At 40.5% G+C, this 22,712-nt stretch overlaps 1 protein-coding gene across 1 annotated transcript in view; it reads right to left on the bottom strand.

The window, feature by feature from the left end:
- HECTD2 (HECT domain E3 ubiquitin protein ligase 2) overlaps nt 1–22,712 on the bottom strand; it is a 68,548-nt gene that overhangs the window by 29,956 nt on the left and 15,880 nt on the right. Inside the window, exons 3-5 of the mRNA XM_037047332.1 lie at nt 5,397–5,538; nt 4,298–4,400; nt 3,825–3,914 (exon numbers count right to left, since the gene is read on the bottom strand). Coding sequence (XP_036903227.1) covers nt 3,825–3,914; nt 4,298–4,400; nt 5,397–5,538 — 335 coding nt within the window. The remainder of the gene's footprint in view (nt 1–3,824; nt 3,915–4,297; nt 4,401–5,396; nt 5,539–22,712) is intronic.

The raw sequence follows: 22,712 nt of genomic DNA, 5'->3' as shown, positions 1-22,712 counted from the left end.
CTCTCCTGAACACAGATGTAAAAATCCTCAACAAAGCATTAGTAAATCAAATCCAACAATGTATAAAAAGAACTATACACCACGACCAAGTGGTATTTATTCCATGTATGCAAGGCTGGTTGGCTCAACATTTGACAATAACTAATGTAATTCACCACATCAATAGGCCAAAGAAGAATAATCATACCATCATATCAATAGATGCGTAAGTATTTGACAAAATCTAAAGCCCATTCATGATAAAGAAAAACTAGGAATACAGGGGAATTTCCTAAATCCGATTTAAAAAATCTACAAAAAAAACCCCCGACAGCCAACATCGTTTTAACGGTAAAAACTAGATGTGTTCATCTTGTATTTTCCCTCAGTCCTGGAATGAGCCATTTTTCCAGGGAGCTCTTATTCCTTTCTGTGAGGAATGGTGTTTAGAAATCATGTACGCTCAAGTGCTCATTGCTACTGGGTGTTATTGCTTCTAGGCCCTTTCAGTGAGTGAATAGGGTCAGAAAATACACACACACACACACACACACACTCGCATGTCCACCTACTAAAATCCCATTATTATGATGCCTTAATACAAAAAACTAAGAAAAATTGAAGATCTGTTTACAGATTTTTAAAAATCTTTACACCGAAGCTATATAAAGTACCACTATGTATAAAAGTTACTTGGCTTAGTTTTCTTTTTTTTTTAAGTGTGGTTATAGTATTCATGTGAAGTACAGCTAGGTTTTTTCTGTTTGTATACCATTTTCCCTCATGCTATAGATTTTTAGTTTTGTAGTGCCTATAAAACATTAATACCATTCCAAGTCAGAAGTCAGAGAAGTGCCCCAGGAGTGGAACTTTCCAGACACAAGTACACACATGCTAAGTTTTAGCAATAATGCCAAGCAGTTTTCCAAAGTGATTGCTCTAGTTTATACCACCCTAATCCGGCCACGAAAGTTCTAGTTGCTCCACAATATTGCCAATTCTGGTAAGGTTCTTTTTTCCCCCTCCGTTGTTAAAAAATATATTTGATTGACTATGCTATTACAGTTGTTCCAATTTTTTTCTCCCCTTTATCTCCCCTCCACTCTGGACCCCTCACCCTCCAGCACTCCCCCCACCCCCCCACCTTAGTTCATGTCCATGGGTTATACATGTAAGTTCTTTGGCCTCTCTACTTCCTATACTATTCTTAACCTCCCCGTTTATTCTATGCCTACCAATTATGCTTATTTCCTGTACTTCCCCCTTGTTCTTCCCCCAGCACCCCCCACTGAAAACCCTCCATGTGATCTCCATTTCTCTGATTCTGTTCCTGTTCTAGGTGTTTTCTTAGTTTTAGTTTTTGTTTTTTAGGTTTAATTGTTGATAATTATGTTTGTTGTCATTTTATTGTTCATAGTTTTTGATCTTCTTCTATTTCTTAGATAAATCCCTTTAACATTTCATATAATAAGGGCTTGGTGATGATGAATTACTTTAACTTGACCTTATCAGGGAAGCACTTTACCTGGCCTTTCATTCTAAATAATACCTTTGCTGGATAGAGTAATCTTGGATGGAGGTCCTTGCCTCTCATGACTTGGAATACTTCTTTCTGGCCCCTTCTTGCCTGTAAGGTTTCTTTTGAGAACAGCTAATAGTCTTATGGTAACTTCTTTGTAGTTAACTCTCTCCCTTTCTCTTGCTGCTTTTAGGATTCTCTCCTTATCTTTAATCTTGGGTAATGTAATTATGATGTGTCTTGGTTTGTTCCTCCTTGGATCCACCTTCTTTGGTACTCCTAAGCTTCCTGGACTTCCTGGAAGTCTATATTTCCTTTGCCAGATTGAGGAAGTTCTCCTTTATTATTTGTTCACATAAGTTTTTTACTTGTTGCTGTTCCTCTTACCCTTCTGGTACCCCTGTGATTCAGATGTCGGAACATTTAAAGTTTTCTCAGAGGTTCCTAAACTTCTCTTCATTTTTTAAAATTCTTATTCCTTCATTCTGTTCTGGTTGAATGTTTATTCCTTCTGGTCCAAATTGTTGATTTGAGTCCTGGTTTCCTTCCCTTCATTATTGGTTCCCTGTATATTTTGCTTTGTTTCACTTTGGGTAGCCTTCATTTCTTCCTTCATTTTGTGGCGGAGCTCAGTCATTTCTGTGAGCATCCTGATTACCAGTGTTTAGAATTCCGCATGAGATAGGTTGTCAGTCTCCTCATCACTTAGCTCTTTTTCTGGAGTTTTGATCTGTGCTCTCATTTGGACCATATTTCGTTTCTCAGAGCGCTTATTAAGTTGTAAGGGGGTGGGGCCTTAGGTGTTCACCAGGAAGGGGCAACCCTCTTTGCTGCATTGTGTTGCTGTCTGTGGGGGAGGGGCCAGAGAAGCAATAATGCCACGCACTTGCTCCGCTCTAGCCCCACTTTCCAACAAACTCTCCTGTGAGACTGAGAGTTTCTCCTGCCGTGGAAACCCCTGCAGTATGTTACAGCTAGTTTTCAGTCTCTAGTTTCCCATTCAGCCAGCCCTGCCTTGCCTGCTTGGTTCACCTCCTTGCTGTGCATCCTCACTGCTCGCTGCCCGTCTCTTATCTCCGCCCTTCCTGCCGGTCTATGTGAACATTTCTTTAACTCCTTGGTTGTTGGAGTTCCATGCAGTTTGATTTTCTGGTACTTCTGGTTGTTTATTGTTTTTAAATAGGTTGTTTTCCTTCTTTTGGTTGTGCAAAGAAGCGAAGCATTTCTACCTATGCCTCCATCTTGGCTGGAACTCCTCTGGTAAGGTTCTTAACATTTTTTTTAACTAATTCTGAATGGGTGTGCAATATTATCTTTATTTCTCTGATGACAAAGGTTATTAACTACCCTTTCATATATTTAATAGTGAAGTACTGAGATCAGGAATAAGCAAAGATGTCTGTGCTATTATTTACTTTATTCAGAATTGTACAACAGATTCTAACCAGTGCAATAAGGCAAATACTTATAACCATACATACGAATGTATATACATTCAAGGATTGGAAAAGATAAAGCTCTCATTTACACAAACAACATGATTGTCTACATAAGAATTCCAAATAAATCCAGTGATATAGTTTAAGAATTCATGAATGAATTTAGCAAGGTTAATAAAGATAAATACACAAAAGTATTTCCATATACTAATTACAATTAGAAAATGAAGTTATAATAGCAGCAAAAAAATCAAATACTTAGAAATATATGTAACAAGATGTCAAACCTTTACTCAGAAGAGTACAAAGCATTACCAAGTGAAATTAAACAAGATCTACGTAACTGAGGGCAGCACCACGCACAGGGACTGAAAGGACGTGAGTTCCTCACACACTGGTCTCTAGCAGTGGGGCTCTCAGAACGGGGTCCCTGCAACAGGAGCATCAACATATCCCGGGAGCTTGTTAGGAGCACAGATTCTTGGGCTCTATCCCGGACCTTCTGAATCTGGGACTCTGTACTTAAGAAGCCCTTCCTGTGATTCTGATAGATGATAAAGTTTGACAAACACTCCTCTTTAGAGTCAGTGCAATGCCAATACAGTCAAATAACTTACTTCCTTTTGCTTAAGTAAAGCATAATTTTACTTTAGGAAGCCTTCCTAAACCAGGACTGGACATAAATGTGTTTTCTACTTAACTCTCATTTAGTTATAAAACTCAAAACAATCTAACTTTCTGACAATTCTAACTAGATTTACTATAAAATTATATCAGAATGATTTTTATAATATTTGTATCAGTGATTTTTATATCTGTGTAGCTGTTTTTGAAATGCACGAGACAAAGAATGATACTATTTGCTTATGTTCAGAAATCATACTTACAGTATTAAGTAAGGCATCATATACAGCATTCACAAATTTAGCATTAATCCCAGAGTCTTCAGTGGTATTAAGTGAGGTGGTGGCATCTTTCTGCAAAGTCAGTCAAAGAATTAAGTGTATAAAACATTTTAAGGACTATTTATAGTAATATATGAACCTGCTCCTTAATAATTTCTAATATTTAGTGTGATGGTAAAAAGAACTTTTAGAGCAAAACTGCTAAAAGTCAAAATGAATGTATAAGAATTACTTTAATAACATTCTTTTAAAACTGAAATAATGGAATTAAACATTAATATTTAGTACAATTAAAATCTATCTTTGAGATACCACTTAAGTAATATTTATTTATGATACAAGTAATTTCATAAAGTAATACATACATATACTTGTAAACAGCTGCTTAAGTTGGTATTGGGTAGAAAAAGTATTGGGTAAAATTAAAAATTAAAAACACATTTACGTATTATTACCTTAAATGCAGCATTTAGTTCTGGGAAAGAGTCGAATGTTTTTAGGTAAAAATCATGTACCACTTTCCAATCTCCTGATGACTTCGCTTTTTCTACATCTTCCCTGCAATGAAAACATACACTAACCTTAATGGAAGGAAATATTATTTAGATAAAATAGCATGACTTCCTCAAAAGTAAATGTCACCAAACATGCAATTTGAAATACAGGCGCTGAATACAGAAATATGTTCCAGTTAATGTAAACATGGTTTATGGACTTACAATTCTTTTTTTTATTTTTTATTTTATTTATTTATTTTTTTAAAATTTTTATTTCTTTATTTATCTTTGGAGGGGAAGGAGAGAGGGAGAGAAACATCAATGTATGGTTGCCTTTCATGCATCCCCTGCTGGGAGTTGGCCTGCAGGGAACTGGCCTGCAGCCCAGGCATGTGCCCTGACTGGGAATCGAACCTCGATCCTCTGGTTCGCAGGCCTGTGCTCAATCTACTGAGCTACACCAGCCAGGGCTATGGACTTATAATACTTAATTAGATTAGGATATTCACTCAGCTTCAACTTGCTCTTTCACTTGCTTTTTAAGAAGCTCTTTCCTGACATGCTCCTTAAAATTCACACTTTCCTTCACTTCAGAGCCAAACTTCTTGAGAGATCGTATTTACATTCTGCCTCAGTTTTCTCACTGTGCCTTGGTCCTTCAAACATGCAGCTGGATTCTTTTTTTGGTAGCGACACGGCTTTAACAGTTTAATGTGTCACACAGTAGCTGAAATCTAGCTTTTTAAAAAGGAAGCACGCCATTATTTTACCACTGCCTTTACCTCCTGCTTTCCCTGTTGTGATCACACTCGCTTATTTAATGCTTCTTTGGTTGTAACATTATTTACCCCATACCTGTTATTTATACATTTGTTTTCGCCTTCCACTTGAGACAGCTAGTCTTTTGTGTATTCACGCTTGGCTAGTACCTTGTAATGATCCACAGATTCAATTTCTCATACAAAATATTACACAAAATATTGTTATGAAGTACTAACATGAAGTACTAACATGCAGATGACTATACATCTTTATGTAATAGCGAGCCGAAACTTACTGAAAGTCCTTCATAGTTTTGGGCTGGATAGGAAGGGCAGGTTCTGGAGGAGCTGGGGCCTTCATTTCAGATGAGACCGCATCATCTGTAGAGAGGCGCTGTTTTTGTCTAACATCAAGGCAAATCGGTGGTGGGTCTTTCACTGTGAAGGATAAAAAAAAGTATTTGATGTAATTAATCATAAACATTTTTCAAATTATAAAGTGCCAGGCTAATTCAACATGAATAAAAACCAAATTATTTTGTATTGCATTCACCTTGGGGCCCCATGACAGAAAAACCTACCATAGTGAAGGGCACTTACACGGAGGTCTGTTCCACCCACCCCGACTGCTCTCACAACAGACACTAGGCTGTACCGTGTAGGGAAAGTTATCCACAGATGTAATACAGGGTTTCTTACCCTTTCTTTTTTCCCAAAAGCTGTCTTTCAGGGAATATTTTTCTGAGGTTCAGTGTTTTTAATGTTCATTAGCTCTTTGAACATGCTCAAATCACTTATTAGCATTCTCAGTAATTCTTTATGGGAGTTTTAGCATTTTAAATATTTTTCAATTTGCATGAAATTTTGATGCATTTTTATTTTAATTTTTGGAAACAGTTGCCAGTTCATTATCTTTTTGTTGTACTTCATAACCTTTTAATTATAAAATAAGACAAATATATAAAAACCTCAGAACACAAATGTGCGGCTTAGTGAACTACCACAAGGCAAACCCTTCTGAAACCACTGATTAGTCAAGAAACAGGGTCGCCGGCCTTCCCTGTTCCAACTACTGGTGGGTCGGACAGACTCTGCCCGTCTCGATTTTAATTTCCTGGAATTCTTATCTCTTTCTTTGTTTCTTTTTACACATTAAACACTTCCTCCTTTTCATCTAATTCCTTTAAGGCACTTCTGTTTGTTTACTTTTGTGTTCCTACTAATTTACTTTTTAAAATGTTTCTAATTCTTTTATCATCACCTCACTTCTCAGTTTTTGCAATTCTGTGCTGTTTCAGGTGCCATATTTTCTTAATGAATTTTAGCCCCTCTTGAAGTAGGGTTTTATCTGTTTTTTTGTGGCTGTTTCTGATGTGTGGTTATTGTTCAAGGGGCTGTTGCTGTTTCTTATTTTCTCTTTTATCACAATTTTGTAATTAAAAATTATAGAATTTTTCCATGATTTGTCTGTTGCCAGTATTATTTGAAATTACTTTTCCCAAACTTGTAGAAGGAGATATAGCCCCACTTTCTGTTTTCATGTGGAACCCATAAACATGATAGCCTGCTTTTTGAAATTTACAGGCCCCGTTCCCCTGGCTCCACTTCTAATTCAGGTATCCTCCCTCATTCCTTAGTCTCTACTGTTCCAATGCCTCTTAAATTAATCAAATTTAATCTCAGTATGGGACCCCGGCCTGGAGGAGGGCTCTAGTTAGTCAGTTTTGAGAATTCACCAGCTCCCTTCTGCTTTAGCACGGGCCCTCTGCATTCCTCTGCTCTCCGCAGAACCCCTCCAGGGTCAGTCTTTGCTGTCAGACCAGCCTCCTGAGCTCTCCAAGAGTGCCTGCTGCTCAGGTTGCAGTCTCCTGTTCTCAGACGCTCCCTTCTGCTCGCACCTGCCTAGCGCTAACACCATGGAGACCTTATGGTTTTGGTGATTTGTCCCACTTATCCTTTTAGACCATTTGATAATTACTGATATGTTAGGACTTAAGTCTTTCATTTCTATTTTGGTTTTCTCTTACTTTTCCTGCCTTCTGGTGGGTTACTTGAACACTTTAGAATTCCATTTTGATTCATCTGCAGTGTTTCTGAAAAGCTGCTCCACATACTACATTATATACACATTAACTTATCATAGTCTACTGGTGCCATCATTTTATCAGTTGAAATCATATCTCCTTTTATATCTCTTTACTGTTGTCTGTTTAGAACCATCTTAAATATTTTCTTTTTAAAAGTATTTTATTAATTATGCTATTACAGTTGTCCCATTTCTCTTCATTCCCCTCCACTCTACACAGGCCCTCACACCCACATTCGCTCCCATCTAGTCCAGGTCCATGTGTCTTAAGTTCTTTAGCTTTTACATTTCCCATACTATGCTTGCCCTCCTGCTGACTATTTTCTCCCTACCATCTATGCTACTTATTCTCTGTACCTTTTCCCCCTCTCCTCCTCCCACTCCCCTGTTGCTAACCGTCCATGTGATCTCCATTTCTGTGGTTCTGTTCCTGTTCTAGTTGTTTGCTTGGTATGCTTTTCTTTTAGGTGTGGTTGTTAATAACTGTGAATTTGCTGTCTTTTTACTGTTCATGTTTTTTATCTTCTTTTTCTTAGATAAGTCCCTTTAACATTTCATATAACAAGGGCTTGGTGGTGATGAACTCCTTGAATTTGACCTTATCTGAGAAGCGATTTGCCCTTCCATTCTAAATGAAAGCTTTGCTGGATAGAGCAATCTTGGATGTAGGTCCTTGTCTTTCATGACTTGGAATACTTCTTTCCAGTCCCTTCTTGCCTGTAAGGTCTTTTTTGAGAAATCAGCTGACAGTCTGATGGGAACACCTTTGTAGGTTGACTGTCCCCTTATCTCTTGCTGCTTCTAGAATTCTTTCATTTTAATCTTGGGTAATGTAATTATGATGTGCCTTGGTGTGTTCCTTCTTGGGTCCAACTTCTTTGGGACTCTCTGAGCTTCCTGGACTTCCTGGAAATCTATTTCCTTTGTCAGATTGGGGAAGTTCTCCTTTATTATTTGTTCAAATAAGTTTTCCACTTGTTGCTCTTCCCCTTCTGGTGCCCCTGTAATTCAGATGTTGGAACGTTTAAAGATGTCCTGGAGGTTCCTAAGCCTTTCCTCATTTTTCTTCATTCTTTTCTGTTTGGTTGTTCATTTCTTCCTTTCTTCTGGTCCACTCAATTGATTTGAGTCCCAGTTTCCTTCCCATCACTATTGGTTGCCTGTGCATTTTCTTTCATTTCACTTAGTGTAGCCTTCATTTGTTCATCTAATTTGTGACCTAAATCAACCAATTCTGTGAGCATCCTGATCACCAGTGCTTTGAACTGTGCATCTGATAGGTTGGCTATCTCTTGGTCACTTAAAAGTATTGGCTCTGGGGCTTTGATTTGTTCTTCCGTTTGAGCCTTTTTTGTTTTTTGTCTGGCCTGGCCTGTTATGTTTGAGGGGCAGAGCCTTAGGTGTTCACCAGGGCGGGGCAACCCAATGGCTGAGTTGTGACTCTGCAGGTGGGGGCTGGGGCAGAGAGAACAACGCTGCTTGCTCAGCTCTCTCTCGGATTTCGGTCCCCTCTGCTGCTTCCCACAAGCAAATTGGGCTCTTCTGGTGCTGGTTCCCAGGTGGGTGGGCTTGTGCACATTCTTGAGGACCCTGTGGGTCTCTCCAACAAACTCTCCTGCGAGGCTGGGAGTCTCTCTCGGCACCTCAACACCCACAAGTCTTTTCGATCGGTGCTTTTAGGCTTTATCTCCTGGTGCTGGGGCCCTGTGTTCCATGATTTCTCTCGCTGCCCATTTTTGCCTGGTTTATCTGTGCACAAATGTGTGATCATGGTCCGCCAGCCACCCTGCATGCCTCACTGGGTCTGCTCTTTTCCTCCCGGCACCCAGGGTCTGCTAGCCCCAAGCCGCATGTGCGCTGGGGTCTGCCAGCCTCCGCTTTTTCCTGCTGTGATGCCTCTCCACCCGCCACTGACTCCGCCCCTCTTACCAGTCTGGATGAATGGTTGCCGGACTTCCGTACAGTTCAATTTTCTGTCTGTTGGTTGTTTTTTTGTTTCTAAATTTTTATTGTCCTTAATTTTGGTTGTGCTAGGAGGCACAGTGTGTCCACCTACGCCTCCATCTTGGCTGGATAAATATTTCCTTTAATACATGTAGAACCACAGCAGTGTTATAATATTGTTTCCACGGTTAACCATCACTTAAAAGACATGAAAAGAAAAGGAAAGTCTATTGCATTTACCTAATTTTTGCTTATCTTGCTCTTCTAGATGTTTCAAAGTTCCTTCTTTTACAGTTTCCTTTCTGTTTAGAGAACTTCTAAATGCATTCTTTTAGCATAGGTCTACTGGCAACCAGTTCTTACTTTTCTTTCGTCAAGACTATCTTGATATCCCCTTCCTGCCTGAAAACATTTTTGCTAGTATAGGATTCTTCTAGGCCTGGAGTTCTTTCAGCCACTTCCTTCTGGCCTCCACGGTTCCTGATGAGAAATCTGCTGTTATCTGAATGGTTTTTCCCTTTAAGATAAGGTGTCATATTTCTCTGGCTATTTTTCAGTGTTTTTCTTGTCTTCAGTTTTCAGAGATTTAATTATATGTCCTGATGTGGCTTTCTTTGGGTCTATGCCGTACGGGGTTTGCTCAGCTTCCCGAACCTGTCGGTGTGTGTCCCTTGGACAAACACAGGAAGCTTCCCGTCCTGCCTGTGAGTGCCTGGGCAGCCTGCTTTCTTTTTCCTCTGCTTCCAAAGAATGTACCATCTTTCATTACAGTCCCGCAGGTCTCCAAGCGGTTCAGTTTTCCTTCCTAATCTACTTTCTCTCCATTGTTCAGAGTGGGTAATTTCCATTGCTCTCTATTCCAGTTCACTAATTCCTATCCTCTCATTGCGCTGGTAAGCCCCAAATCCTCTAAGCATTTTATTGCATTGGTTATCATAGTTCCTGAAGTATCAGTACTTCCAAATCGATAGAATAGATTAATGTCTTATGGATTCTAAACTCTACAATAATGAAACGTACATATCCAAAATTTAATTCCACTCTAATATAATCAGGATGTTTTGTCGAGTAAGCAAGCACACCCGTTCCAATCATCACAGCAGTAACATCACTGCCCGGTCTTCCTTCCCTTCTTATCCACTCTTGCAGTCAGGCATCTGTCCTTAGGGTCTGTCACTGACTTCGATAGACTAATACACTTCCTTGGTGTTGGGATATATAGTACAGTAAATTTCATATTATAAGACAGTACAGAGATGCCAATTTCTTATACTCAACAGCAATGGTTTTCAAACCTTAGGACAGAATCACCTGGATAGCTTGTTAAAACAGATTACTAGCCCCCTCCCCCCAAAGTTTATGATTCAGTAGAGCTGGGTTGGGGCCCCAGAATCTGCATTTCTCACTGCATTTCTCATTCATCTGCATCTGTTCCCAGATGACGCTGACGCTGCTAGTCTGGGGATCACACTGAGGTTCACTGTTCACCAGTTTTAGGAGACAGCAATGAGCTGACGATATAAAACAGATAATTAAATTTCTTTAATTCAGTTCTATAATTGGTTTTTATACCTTCGTTACATGGAAATGCAATAAACATGAAAATGCCCAATTTTTAGTAATTTGTACCTTAAGCACAAATTGGACGGCTCAGCTCAATTAGCTATTTCAACAACTGATTTCTTACGCATTGTGTTTGAAGATCTTTATTAATGGGGAAGACACAGAGGACAGCCCCCTCTCCCCAACCCCAACCAGCCCCGTTACAACGGTCTTTTGAGGTTCCTCTACAGTTCCTCTTCCTCTTCAGCAGACTTACCCTTTCCTGTACCTTCCCGCACACGCCTTCCCCAACCTGGCTAGAAACACCCACGATTAGATACAAGCAGACTCATTCAAATGGAAATGACCTTATTCACTCACAGACCATATATGCACCTTTCTATACCCACTCGTTTTTATTAATACCATGTTGAGGTGGAAGAGTGAAATCTAATTAGGAAGAGAACTGGATTTTGGCAAAGCCTTAGAGTGGTGAAATTCTCACACAGGGGAAATAGTGATGCCACACCAAGAGGATTCCGGACGAGGTTAGACCCACAGGGCCAGATGGGATTTAGCTTCAGTTCGGAAGGTAACTTGGACTGAAGAGTAATGTAAAGTGCTAATGTACTCTGTTAATGGAACCTGAGTCAGACATAAAGCAGAATCCTTTGCTCACATTACTGAATGAAAGCCAAACTACAGGATGTGACATTCAGCCATTAAGAGAGGAAGAATAACAGCTCACAGCTGCTCTATGTTCCTGAATATCAAGGCATTGTTTCCAGAGACAGGCTTTCAGCTTGTTCTCCCAGATGGTTATTAAACTCTAATTCAAAAGAGAAAATCAATAACTGTGGTGGTGAGAGATTAATTAAATCTCAAAGTAACATTATAAATAGAACAGGCAAATCTTTGTTCCACCATATGAGCTTTTTCTGCAATATAGAATATTGTAACACACTGAAAAAGGCCGAAATATATTTATCAGTGAAAACCTGTCATTTAGTTTTCATTCAGCCAATACATGGGAATGCTCTGTGCTAAAGTGATAAGCAGTAATCACTTTCCCTGTCTTTTAATATAGTGTTGCCAATTTTAGTTGGTTGCTTAGAAACATTAAGTAAAACACTTGGAGCCAGTGCAAGAAGAGTAAAGTTATGCTGGGGCCTGGCTATATATTTTTAAAAACGTGACAATCATAATACAACTATGCATAAGGGTCTGAGATGATCAGGCACATTTGCCAGCTCAGTGTTTTCAAGGCGCCACATTATAGGCTGACTCTAGTTGAAAACTAGTAATACGTAGCTCTCCACACTGTAGCCTTCAATGAAGACAGACATTTGAAACGGGCCACATGGTTAGGAGACTGAGGACTGTTCCTGTCACCAGCACAGGTGATAGCAGCAGCATCAGAGGAAAACGAGAGTCTCTGTGTCGGCTGGGTGTTCAGGAACAGGAACCTGGGCCTCTGCTCCTCATCCCCTCACTGCCGGAAAGGAAATGCTGACAGGAAAGGTTTGCTGCTGCTGACACACTCTTGCAAAACGCTTTGCCTTAAATTTCATCTCAAATAATTTGTAATTAAATAAGTAATGAAGAAAAGCACCAGTCTATGGCCATACCAACTTGAACGCGCCTGATCTTGTCTGAAAAAAGCACCAGCCTTGGAAGTGGGTCCTAAGGGACTGGGTCCTACTGGTGCACAAGTCACTAACTTTCATAGCCTCAGACCAGTCATGATCTCTGGAACCCCCGAGGCCTCAGTTCTGACGTGATAAAAGGAAAGAAATGACCCAAACCCGTCACTCCCAAGGTTCCGGAGAACCTCAAGGGTCACCTCAGGGAAATGGTGCTGTATGGATGTGTTTACTCAGAGCAGCTTAATGTAATGATGCTCAAAGAAAACGCTTGCTTTTCAAATACTATTTTCCCAGATGGGAAATAAAAAATAAATAAATATTTTTTATTTTTATGAAAATAAAAAATAACAAAACCAGGTTTAATAATTTCTAACTTCTACTTCTACAACTATTGAAGAAAAAACAGACAAGGGACTTACAAACCAACCAAAAAGTTAAAAAGCTACCCATTGGGGTGAACTATGTAACGACCTATCAGACTGCAGAAGCGTGGGAACTTAACACGCATTTACCATCTATGCACCTGATTTTAGTTACGCCTTTTTGTATCAGAAAAAAATTCTTAAGAATCAAAGACCTGGCTCCTCTTCCTGAATGTACATTTTACATTCACATTATATGGTTTTAAAATATGTCCATAAATTCTGGGGTATTCCTCTCATTAAAAGATGGAGTCTAATTCTCCTACCTTTGACTATGGGCCAGACATAGTGGCTCCCTGCTAATAAAAGTTGCAGAAGTGATGCTATCTGACTGGGGATGAAAGGCAATACAATCTGCTTGCCTGTCCATCTCCGGGGGGATGCTCACCCTTGGGGTCCAGCCACCATGCTGTGAGGAAGCCAAACAGCCAATGAAAAGGCCAGGCATTGGTGTTCCAACTAAAACCCACCTAAAGTCCAGGCCTACAGAGAGTATGCGATGAACGAGCCGCCAGGTGATTTCAGTATGGAAGATGGAAACCAAAACAAATACACGGAAATGACTTGGAAGAATCAGAAATCATGCAATGGAAAGAAAAAAAAAACTATCATTAATTTACTCAGAGAGATGACAGTACAATCAGGAAATAAGATGTGCTCTAAAAAATAAATATTTAGAGGAAAGAATTCTTATTAATTAAAAGTGTATTAGAAATAAAATCCTCAACATAAGGTCAGTAGAAGGGTTTTGAGGAAATTCTCTAAAATATAGAGAAAAAGGACAAAGAAATGAAAAGTAGGAATGCAAAAAAAATTATTAAAAAAAATTGGGAGTTCACAAAGTCTGGCTTTTGAGTAATAGAAGACCTAGAGGGAAAAAGGACAGAAAAAGCAGATGGGAGGAAGTCATCAATACAGAATTTCTAGAAAATTTACTGGAATTCAGGGACATGAGCTGCTGGGTGGAAGGGGCCCACCAAACACACAGCACATGGGATGAAAACAGACGCAGGCGCAGCACTGTGCAACCGCAAAGCCCCAAGTCAAAGAGATGGTTCTACAAGCTTCCAGAGACATAGAGACACAGCTAAAAAGTGGAGAGATACAAAGAACTAGGGTCGGAAAGGCCTTCGATAAGAGCTACACTCTGCATAGACTAGAACAGAATAATTTTGATGCCTGTCATCACCAAGATTCTGACTACCTTTGTACTCTTCTTTTTTAACTGAAGATAGAATGAAAGGTGAGCCTACCCCACATTATCTGCATCTCGGCTTGTCTAGTCAGTGGGCGAGGAAATCATTTTTTTGCTCTGCTATCTGAATCGGCTGAGGACACTCAGTTCACTTCACTGCTTTAACCCTGCAGGGTTCTCTGACAGCTGGAGAGGCCACATTTCTGCCAGACGTCTACTGCAGACATAGTCCAGATCATGAGTGTGTCAGCTATCCCAGTCGCTGTCCTCGAGTCCCATGACTCACTTGTGACCTTGTCCACTGACCTCTGCAGAATGGACTACATATAAGACGGAGCCACGTTTCATCCTGAGATGCTTTTTAGATGGTCATTTCCTGGGCATCTTCACCTAATAGTGGCAAGTACTGAATCTTACATATCCAGGTTTGTGCTTGCTTTTCAGGTTTTCAAAACCAGTCGTATTTGTTCATGGAAATATACAAAGGTAACACAACTATTTTTTATTAAATTAAATGTATTGGGGAACATTGGTTATTAACATTGTATTAAGTTTCAAGTGTACAATTCCATTATATATTATCAGTATGTTGAATTGTGCATTCACCACCCTAGTCTAGTCTCCTTCCGTCGCCATGTATTAGACACCCCGACCTTCCTCATCCTCCCTTCCTCCCTCCCCTCTAACCACCACTCTCTCCTCCTGGTCACCATCCTCCTATTATCTGTGTCTAGTAGTTGGTGACAAACTGTTTTGTCCTTTTTATTGAATGCATTGGGGGGACACTGGTTAACAAGATTATCCAGGTTTCAGGTGCACAGTTCTACAACACGTCATCTGCACACTGCATTGTGTGTTCACTACACCAAGCCTCTTTAACAAATCAAGGGAGCAGAAGTTACCTCTGGACAGAAAGGCAGGGTGATGCTCCTGGGATGAATTCACTGGGGCTTTTAAGAGGCTGGTAGCACTCTTTTTCCTGATTTGAGTGCTGAGTTTATGAGTTTTCACTTTTATTATTATTAAAACCACATAAAAGTGTTACGTTCATTCTATGTGTGACATGTTCCAAATTTTTTTTTAAGACTTTATTTATTTATTTATCTTTAGAGGGGAAGGAGAGAGGGAGAGAAACATCAATGTACGGTTGCCTTTCGTGCGTCCCCTGCTGGGAGTTAGCCTGCAAGGAACCAGCCTGCAACCCAGGCATGTGCCCTGACTGGGAATCGAACCGCGATCCTCTGGTTTGCAGGCCCGCACTCAATCCACTGAGCTACGCCAGCCAGGGATGTTCCAAATTTTTTAATTTGTGCAGCTGCTCATGGGTGAAGAGTAATGGAAAAGCCTGCTGTTACCCTCCCTTCCCTCTGCAATGTCACTGCTCAGCGTGCGTACTGTCACTCATTTGCTGAGTCTCATGAGGCCTGACACTGAATACTCCTGAGTGGTTTTTTTCATTTATCCTCACACCTCATGATGTAGTTATTACTATCCTGTTTTACAGATGGGAAAACTGGCACAGAGAGGTCAAATGCCTTTCCCAGGATCATCGAGCTGGTAAATTACAGAGCCAGGGTTCAAACCCACCCTGTTAAGTTATAAAACCCATGTTATTTCCACTATCAAATAATGCAAAACCTACCACATATAAAGACAAGTAGTAAAACTGAACCCTAAATTTACACGGAAGTAAGAGCTAGTGAATTATGAAATGTCAAACAAAACAAAACAAAACTCAACAGGGATCAAACGAAATCAGTATGTTGAAAAATCAATCCTTTAAATCATAAACCTTAGGTGTAGAAGATACTTTACAACTTTAATGCCCCATTCCCTGCTTCTACAAATGAGTGAATGAAAGCTCATGAGAGCTGAGTTTGTCTAAGGCAACAACGACAGTTGTTGGTAGCAGTTATCCCAGCACTTGGGCACTGCGTTTGGCTACTTCGGTCGCAGTGGGGAGCTGAAACAGGGAGAGACCGGAGGGAATTAGTCATAACAGGTGGTGTTTACATCATGGGCTATAGGATGACTTTTTTTAACATTTGGAAAGAAATAAAATTGAGGTGGGAGAGAAAGGAAGAAAGAGGGAGGACAAAACTCTGACTCATCGGACGTCAGCCACCAGAGCCGAATAAAGTGGTGCATTCACTGGTTTCTGAAGACGTATTTTTTCTTACAGAGTTAAATGTGTGTGTGTGTGTGTGTGTGTGTGTATGGGTCTAGTTATAAAAACATCCCAAGTCCTTTTCATAGAAGGTTTTCTCTAATGGAATAGATGCCTTATACTGCGTACATCTTAGAGAATTTATTACAGCCTTGAGATAGGTTTGATATTCCAACAGGGCAAACTGGCCAGAAACGCAGAGAAAGTACCTCCCAAATATTTCCTCATAGAGTAAATCACTTACTGAGTAAAGAGTCCAAGTACTATGGGAGCTGGATCCTGAAGACACAGAGATGAATTCAAGACTCAAGTAGATTGTTAATACATTTACTCTTGGACCCCAAAATCCCACTTCTAGGAATACCCTATAGATACATCTACATATGAAAAAAATGACACATGTATAGAGTCATTCACTGTGACTTAGTTTACAATAGCAAAAGAATGAACACCACTCTTTGAAAAGGATCTTACCAAAGAAGTTATAGTATGTCCAATACAGTGTAACATGGTTGTGAAAAAAATAAGGAAGCTCCTTTATGTACTGATGCGGAAATATGTACAGGATACATTAACTAAAAAAACAAGGCACTGGGCAATGTGTATATAGTTATCTTTTCTTTAAGAAAAGGTGAAAAATGAGAGTATATATATATAACTGTTTTTATGTGCATAAAAAACACAGGAAAGAATACAAAAGACAGCAAGGAAGAGGGTGAAATGAAATTGAGACATCTGAAACATAGTTTTATGGTTTTGATATTTGAAACATGTAACTACATTACCTATTCAAAAAATTAACTAACATAAAAAATAAAAAGGATAGCCCTTTCCCTCCCCAAAAGAAAAGCTTAAGGAGCTTACAGACCAGTAGAGACGGGTAAGTAAATAAATACAGTGGTATCTCGGTACTCGTCATTAATTTGTTCTAGAACTCGTGATGAGTGCTGAAACCAATGGGTACTAAACTGTTTGTGAGCTACCATGAGACTAACATCTACCTCCGCTTCATCCCAAGAGGGATGCTGGGGGGTGAGCAAACACAGAGTACTGAAACATTTTTTTCTCATCAAAATGCAGTAAGTACAGGCTTCAGAACAGGCTGACAGTGACCAGAGGGGAGAAGGGAGGGAATTTCAGGGGAAAAGGGGAAGGGTTTACAGGAACAAGTGTAAAGGACACATGGACAAAAACTAGGGGCGGGTGGAAATGGGAGGGAGGTGGGGAGCACTGGAGGGGTGGGCTGGGATGGGAGTAAAAGAGAAAACTGTACTTGAACAACAATAAAATAAAAAAAAATATTTTAAAAAAAGAAAAGCCAAGGGCAAGGTACTCACTCTGACCTAGGGAAGCATCTTAGAGATTTAGTCCAAAACCAGTTCATTCTCCAAGGAAACCTGGAGATGGGGTCATTTGAGGCCCTGGAGACAATCCTTCCGGGACAGGACTCTTAAAGCAACTATTGCCAATTCCCTTCCTCTCCCCAGGTGGCAAGTCCTGTGCTGGGTTTCTTCCCTGTCTGCCTTTCAAGCTGGTCTTGGAGAAACTGTGAGAAGTCTGAGGTACTTCACCTGCGAACAGATGACAGGCCCCCAGACACAGATCCAGTCACTGTTTGAGCCAGACTGGTCTGTCCCCCCTGGGCTACTTCAGAGTGGCGGAGATGAAGGACGCATTTGCCCAGAGGGTGCAAGAACTGCACTGTCACCGTGTCACAGCGGGGCTCTCCGGGGGGGGACTCACGGAAGGGACTGAGCTGGGAGAGGAGCCAGGGCCCTGTCAACTCTTTCCCAGATTACCAGGAGTGCAGACATTTTAAAAGGGTTGGGGGAAAATCACTTCATTTCTTTTAAAGATGTTCTGCGCTGTTTAAAGATGTGTTAAATAAGTCTGAAAGGAGCATAATCACTTAGCAAGGAGGATACTAAACAGTAAGAGAACATAGTGCTCCCCTCCCCCCACCATTACTTATCATGTATATTGTTTCTCTGGAGATGCCTCATCTCCAGCAGCTGTTATAGTAGGTAAAACTCCTACACTGCGCTGATCTTGAAAAGGACAGCCAACTCCACAGGCATACCAAGTCACGTGATGTACAGGGAGGAAAGGCATCCCTCAGCTGTTAGGCAAGCCCACGCCGGGCTTCTGAAGCTTCTCTAATACCACTTGAAGATCAGACGGGGAGACAAGCTGTTAGAGAATACCCAGCATAGGTCTTGCTACTAGAGAAGAGGGAGGAAAACTGTACTAACTGCCAAGAATGATGCATCGTTGAGAAAGCCATCATATTGGCAAGTAAAAGAGGCTTCCCAAAAGATCAAAGAATTATAAACATGCTTACATTTGGAAGACTCAGTCGACTAATTCCCATTCAAAGAAAGAATGCCTGCTACAGTAGCCCTGACACATGAATTCCATGCCACACCTGAATTCAGGTGGCATCCAGACAGAACAGCTAGGAGAAGTCTGCACTAGGAGTTCCAATGAGGTAAAGGAAGTCTGCTAAGAGGTCTATTCCTCTAGACTGGTGTATATCAGTGCTCCGATTTCAGGTTGGGACTGAGACCCAGCTCCACAGGAGCAGCACGGATGAGAGGGAAGCAGACGCATGGTGGGAGCTCAGGTAAGTGGACCATATTCAGTCAATACATCCACTCAAGGAGGAAGCAGGCAGGTTGTGTGCATACAAGATAGCAAGCTGGGCTCAGAGGTCAAGAAATCAGTATAGGGAGAACAGGAATCCGTGTGGAATCAAAGGCTAAGGAATCTGAATGAACAGTCCAAACAAGGAAGGTTATGCTATCCATCCCTTCTTCTTGCCTCCTTATTCTTATGCACACCAGACATCTCAGTGTTCTTAAGGTTCCTAACCCTCTGTTGTGGGCTGAACTGTGTCTGCCAAAAAGATATGTTACGGTCCTAGACCCAGTCCTAGACCTGTGAATGTGGCCTTATTAGGGAGTAGATGTAGACATAATCAATTTAAGACGAGGTTATAGTGGATTGGGGTGGGCCCTCATCCAATGACTGGTGTTCTGTAAGAAGAAAGAAGTTTGGACACAAAAGACATACAGGAGAGAACGAATGCCTTGTGAAAAAAGAGGTGGAGATCAGAGTGAGGCATCTAAACGCCAAGGGATACCAGGGATTTCTGGCAACCACCAGAAGCTAGAAGAGAGGCATGAACAGATTCTCCCCCAGAACCTTCAAAAGAATCCAATCCTGCCAACATCTGGATTTCAGACTTCTAGCATCCTGAACCATGAGACAAAACATTTCTGCTGTTTCAAGCCACCAGGTTTGTGGTACGGGGCAGCCCCAGGAAACTAACACACTCTCCAAGGAGATGATTGAATTCAAGGCGAGCAGTGGGTCTCCGGCCTCCCTTTCCTCCGCCTACCGCCTCTCTTCTCTCTATTCCGCAGTCTGAGTACGAAGTGCGCTTTTCTCCTGCTGGAGCCAGCACCTCAGCTCCACTGCACGCATTCTTCCTTGAGCTCATCCTCATAACACTTCTTTATTCCATCCGTTCACTTTACCATTCTATGTTCCTTCCTAACGCAACTTGGGCCACGCCCCCTCTATCAGATCCGTTCCCTTGACCACACTACTCTGCAAGACTCCACCGTTCTCTTCTTCCTCTCAGTTCTAGCTGCTCTAAAGGAGTCTTGCATTATTGCTAGATCCTCACCACTAATCTACCCTTTAACTCCTTACAGTCTGAGTTCTCCTCATAACACCCTGTTACTGTTCTCTTCAGTGACGAATCCTTATTTTGTCTCATGGCCTACTCATCTTGTCCTCTCTTGGCAATGACACTCTTGACCAAATCCTCTTTTTGGAATTTTCTTTTTCCTCGATTTCCAAGTCACAGGACGACCTAGTTCTCTTATCTCCTTCAGAGCTCACTTCTTCTTCTTTCACCAACTCTCCTTCCCATGAAGGCATTACCCAGAATGACCTCTGGTTCTCCTGTCTTTTTTCCATCTCTGCCACTCATTAGCTTTGTAAATTCATGCAGGGCAAGTCCCTTAAAACTCTCCGTGGCTCTCATTTCCTTACCCTTAAAATGAGGAAATAATTTCTACCTCAGGCTCATTTTCTTTATTTCTATGATGGTACCCCAACTGCAGGGTGTATTGCTCGGGGACCGTGACATGTCCGTGCTGGTGCCTCATTGGGGTAAGACTGAGGTGATGGAGTAAGTGTGCGCGCCTGTGTGTGCACATGAAGGAAGGAAGAAGTTATCAAAGGCAAAGGTTGGTAAATGAGAGAATGTACGTGCTTGCCCGAGAGAGTGGACCATAGGTCTAGTGCTCACTTGGGATGTCAAGGGGAAACCTGTGCAGAAATAACTGATGCCACACGCAGTCTGCGGACACTGTCAATTTACCAGAAACTACATCCTTAAACTTCTCTAGGCTTGTTTTGGTCTGCTTCGATGTAAGGGACATTTAAACTTTCACAGATTTGTTTTGTTTTGTTACAGAGTGGGAGGCACTTGAAATTATGCAAGCAATGTACATTTCCTGTGATAAAACGATATAGAGTAGTATGTAGAAACAGAACACATTAATAACATACCTTCCTGAGGAAGCCAGTGACAGAATGTTTTCTGCTACCTCTTGATGTGCTCAAAAAAGGTAAAAAAGGTTTGCCCACACTTGAAAAAACTGGAATCATTTTGTACCTACTAGTGTGTAACTTGCATTTTTCATTTTACAATGTATTGTGGGCATTTCTCTTTGATACTTAATAAACATACCACGTTTTTCTTGATAGAGGCATAGTATTTACAATAAGATTGCCATAATTTAGTTAACCTATTCACTGAGATTGCTTTCACTATAACAATTATGCATAATGTACATTCTTCCCATATTATCTTTGTACCTGTTATTTCCTTAGAATACATTCCTAGAAATGGAATTATTGAGTCACTGACTATATAAACATTTAAAAATTTGAATATATGTCAATAATTTGCCCTCCAGAAAGGTTTTATCAATTTTCAAACCCTTCACTCATAAAAGTGGCAATTTTCACACTCTTTACAAAACAGTGCAAATACAAATCCTTTTATTTTCTGCAACTGCGTTGGGAAATGTTAATTCCTTGTTTTAATTTGTATTTCTTTAAATGCTGGTGAGACTGACCTTCCTTTCACATGTGTATTAATTGTTCATATTTCCTTTTTTGATTCATCTGTTCACATCCTTTGCTTTTTCTCTACTGGAATGTTCATTTTACAGATCTATTAATGAGCTTAATGAGTCAAGGACGTGTTTCCTACCAATGAGATGCTTGTTCTTGAACTCTGTTTATGATTTTTTTTAAATTCCTATATAAGTTTCAACTTTTCTTTTACATTCAAACTGACTGAACTTTTGTTTTATGGCTGTTGGCATTGTTATTCCAAGAATTTTATTACAAAAAGAATATCCTTAAGTTTTCTTTTAGTACTTTTACGGAGTTTTAAAATCTAAAACTATTGTTTTCAACAGTTTAGCCAGTTGGCCGAATTCCATTTTTTGAATAACTTAATACCATTTGTACCCAATATTCTTTTTTTTTCCTGGCTAAACATCATTCTGTGTGTGTGTGTGTGTGTGTGTGTGTGTGTGTTTCTGGCTGAGATTAACATTTATTTTATTTTTTTAAATATATTTTATTGATTATACCATTACAGTTGTTCTATTCCCCCCTTCATTCCCCTCCACCCACACACTCCCTCCTCCACCATTCTCCCCCCCTTAGTTTATAACCACCTGTCTCAAGTTCTTTAGATTCTATATTTCCCCCACTATTCTCGCTCTCCCCCCTATCTATTTTCTACCTACCATCTATGCTATTTTCTGTGCCTTCTCCCCCCTTCTCCTCCTCCCACCCCGTTTCTAACCCTCCATGTGTTCTTCATTTCTATGGTTCCACTCCTGATCTAGCTGTCCTCTTGGTTTGCTTTTGTTTTAGGTGTGGTTGTTAATAACTGTGTGTTTGCTGTCCTTTCACTGTTCATATTTTTCATCTTCTTTTTCTTATATAAGTCCCTTTAGCATTTCATATAATAAGGGCTTGGTGATGATGAACTCCTTGAACTTGACCTTATCTGAGAAGCACTTTATCTGTCCTTCCATTCTAAATGAAAGTTTTGCTGGATAAAGCAATCTTGGCTGTAGGTCTTTGGATTTCATGACTTGGAATACTTCTTTCCAGCCCCTTCTTGCCTGTAAGGTCTCTTTTGAGAAATCCGCTGACAGTCTGATGGGTACTCCTTTGTAGGTGACTGTCCCCTTATCCCTTGCTGCTTCTAGGATTCTCTCCTTCATTTTAGTCTTGGCTAATGTAATTATGATGTGCCTTGGTGTGTTCCTTCTTGGGTCCACCTTCTTTGGGACTCTCTGGGCTTCCTGGATTTCCTGGAAGTCTATTTCCTTTGCCAGACTGGGGAAGTTCTCCTTTATTATTTGTTCAAATAAGTTTTCCACTCGTGGCTCTTTCTTCCCCCCTTCTGGTACCCCTATAATCTGGATGTTGGAACGTTTAAAGATGTCCTGGAGGTTCCTAAACCTCTCCTCATTTTTTTGAATTCTCATTTCTTCATTCCTTTCTG

The sequence above is a fragment of the Sturnira hondurensis genome, unplaced genomic scaffold (genome assembly GCF_014824575.4).
Source record: "Sturnira hondurensis isolate 20B ecotype Veracruz unplaced genomic scaffold, ASM1482457v3 Scaffold0005563, whole genome shotgun sequence".
In the NCBI taxonomy this organism is placed as follows: Eukaryota; Metazoa; Chordata; class Mammalia; order Chiroptera; family Phyllostomidae; genus Sturnira; species Sturnira hondurensis.
Note: the sequence above shows the minus strand (reverse complement) of the source record. Positions and strands in the feature narration are given on the sequence as shown.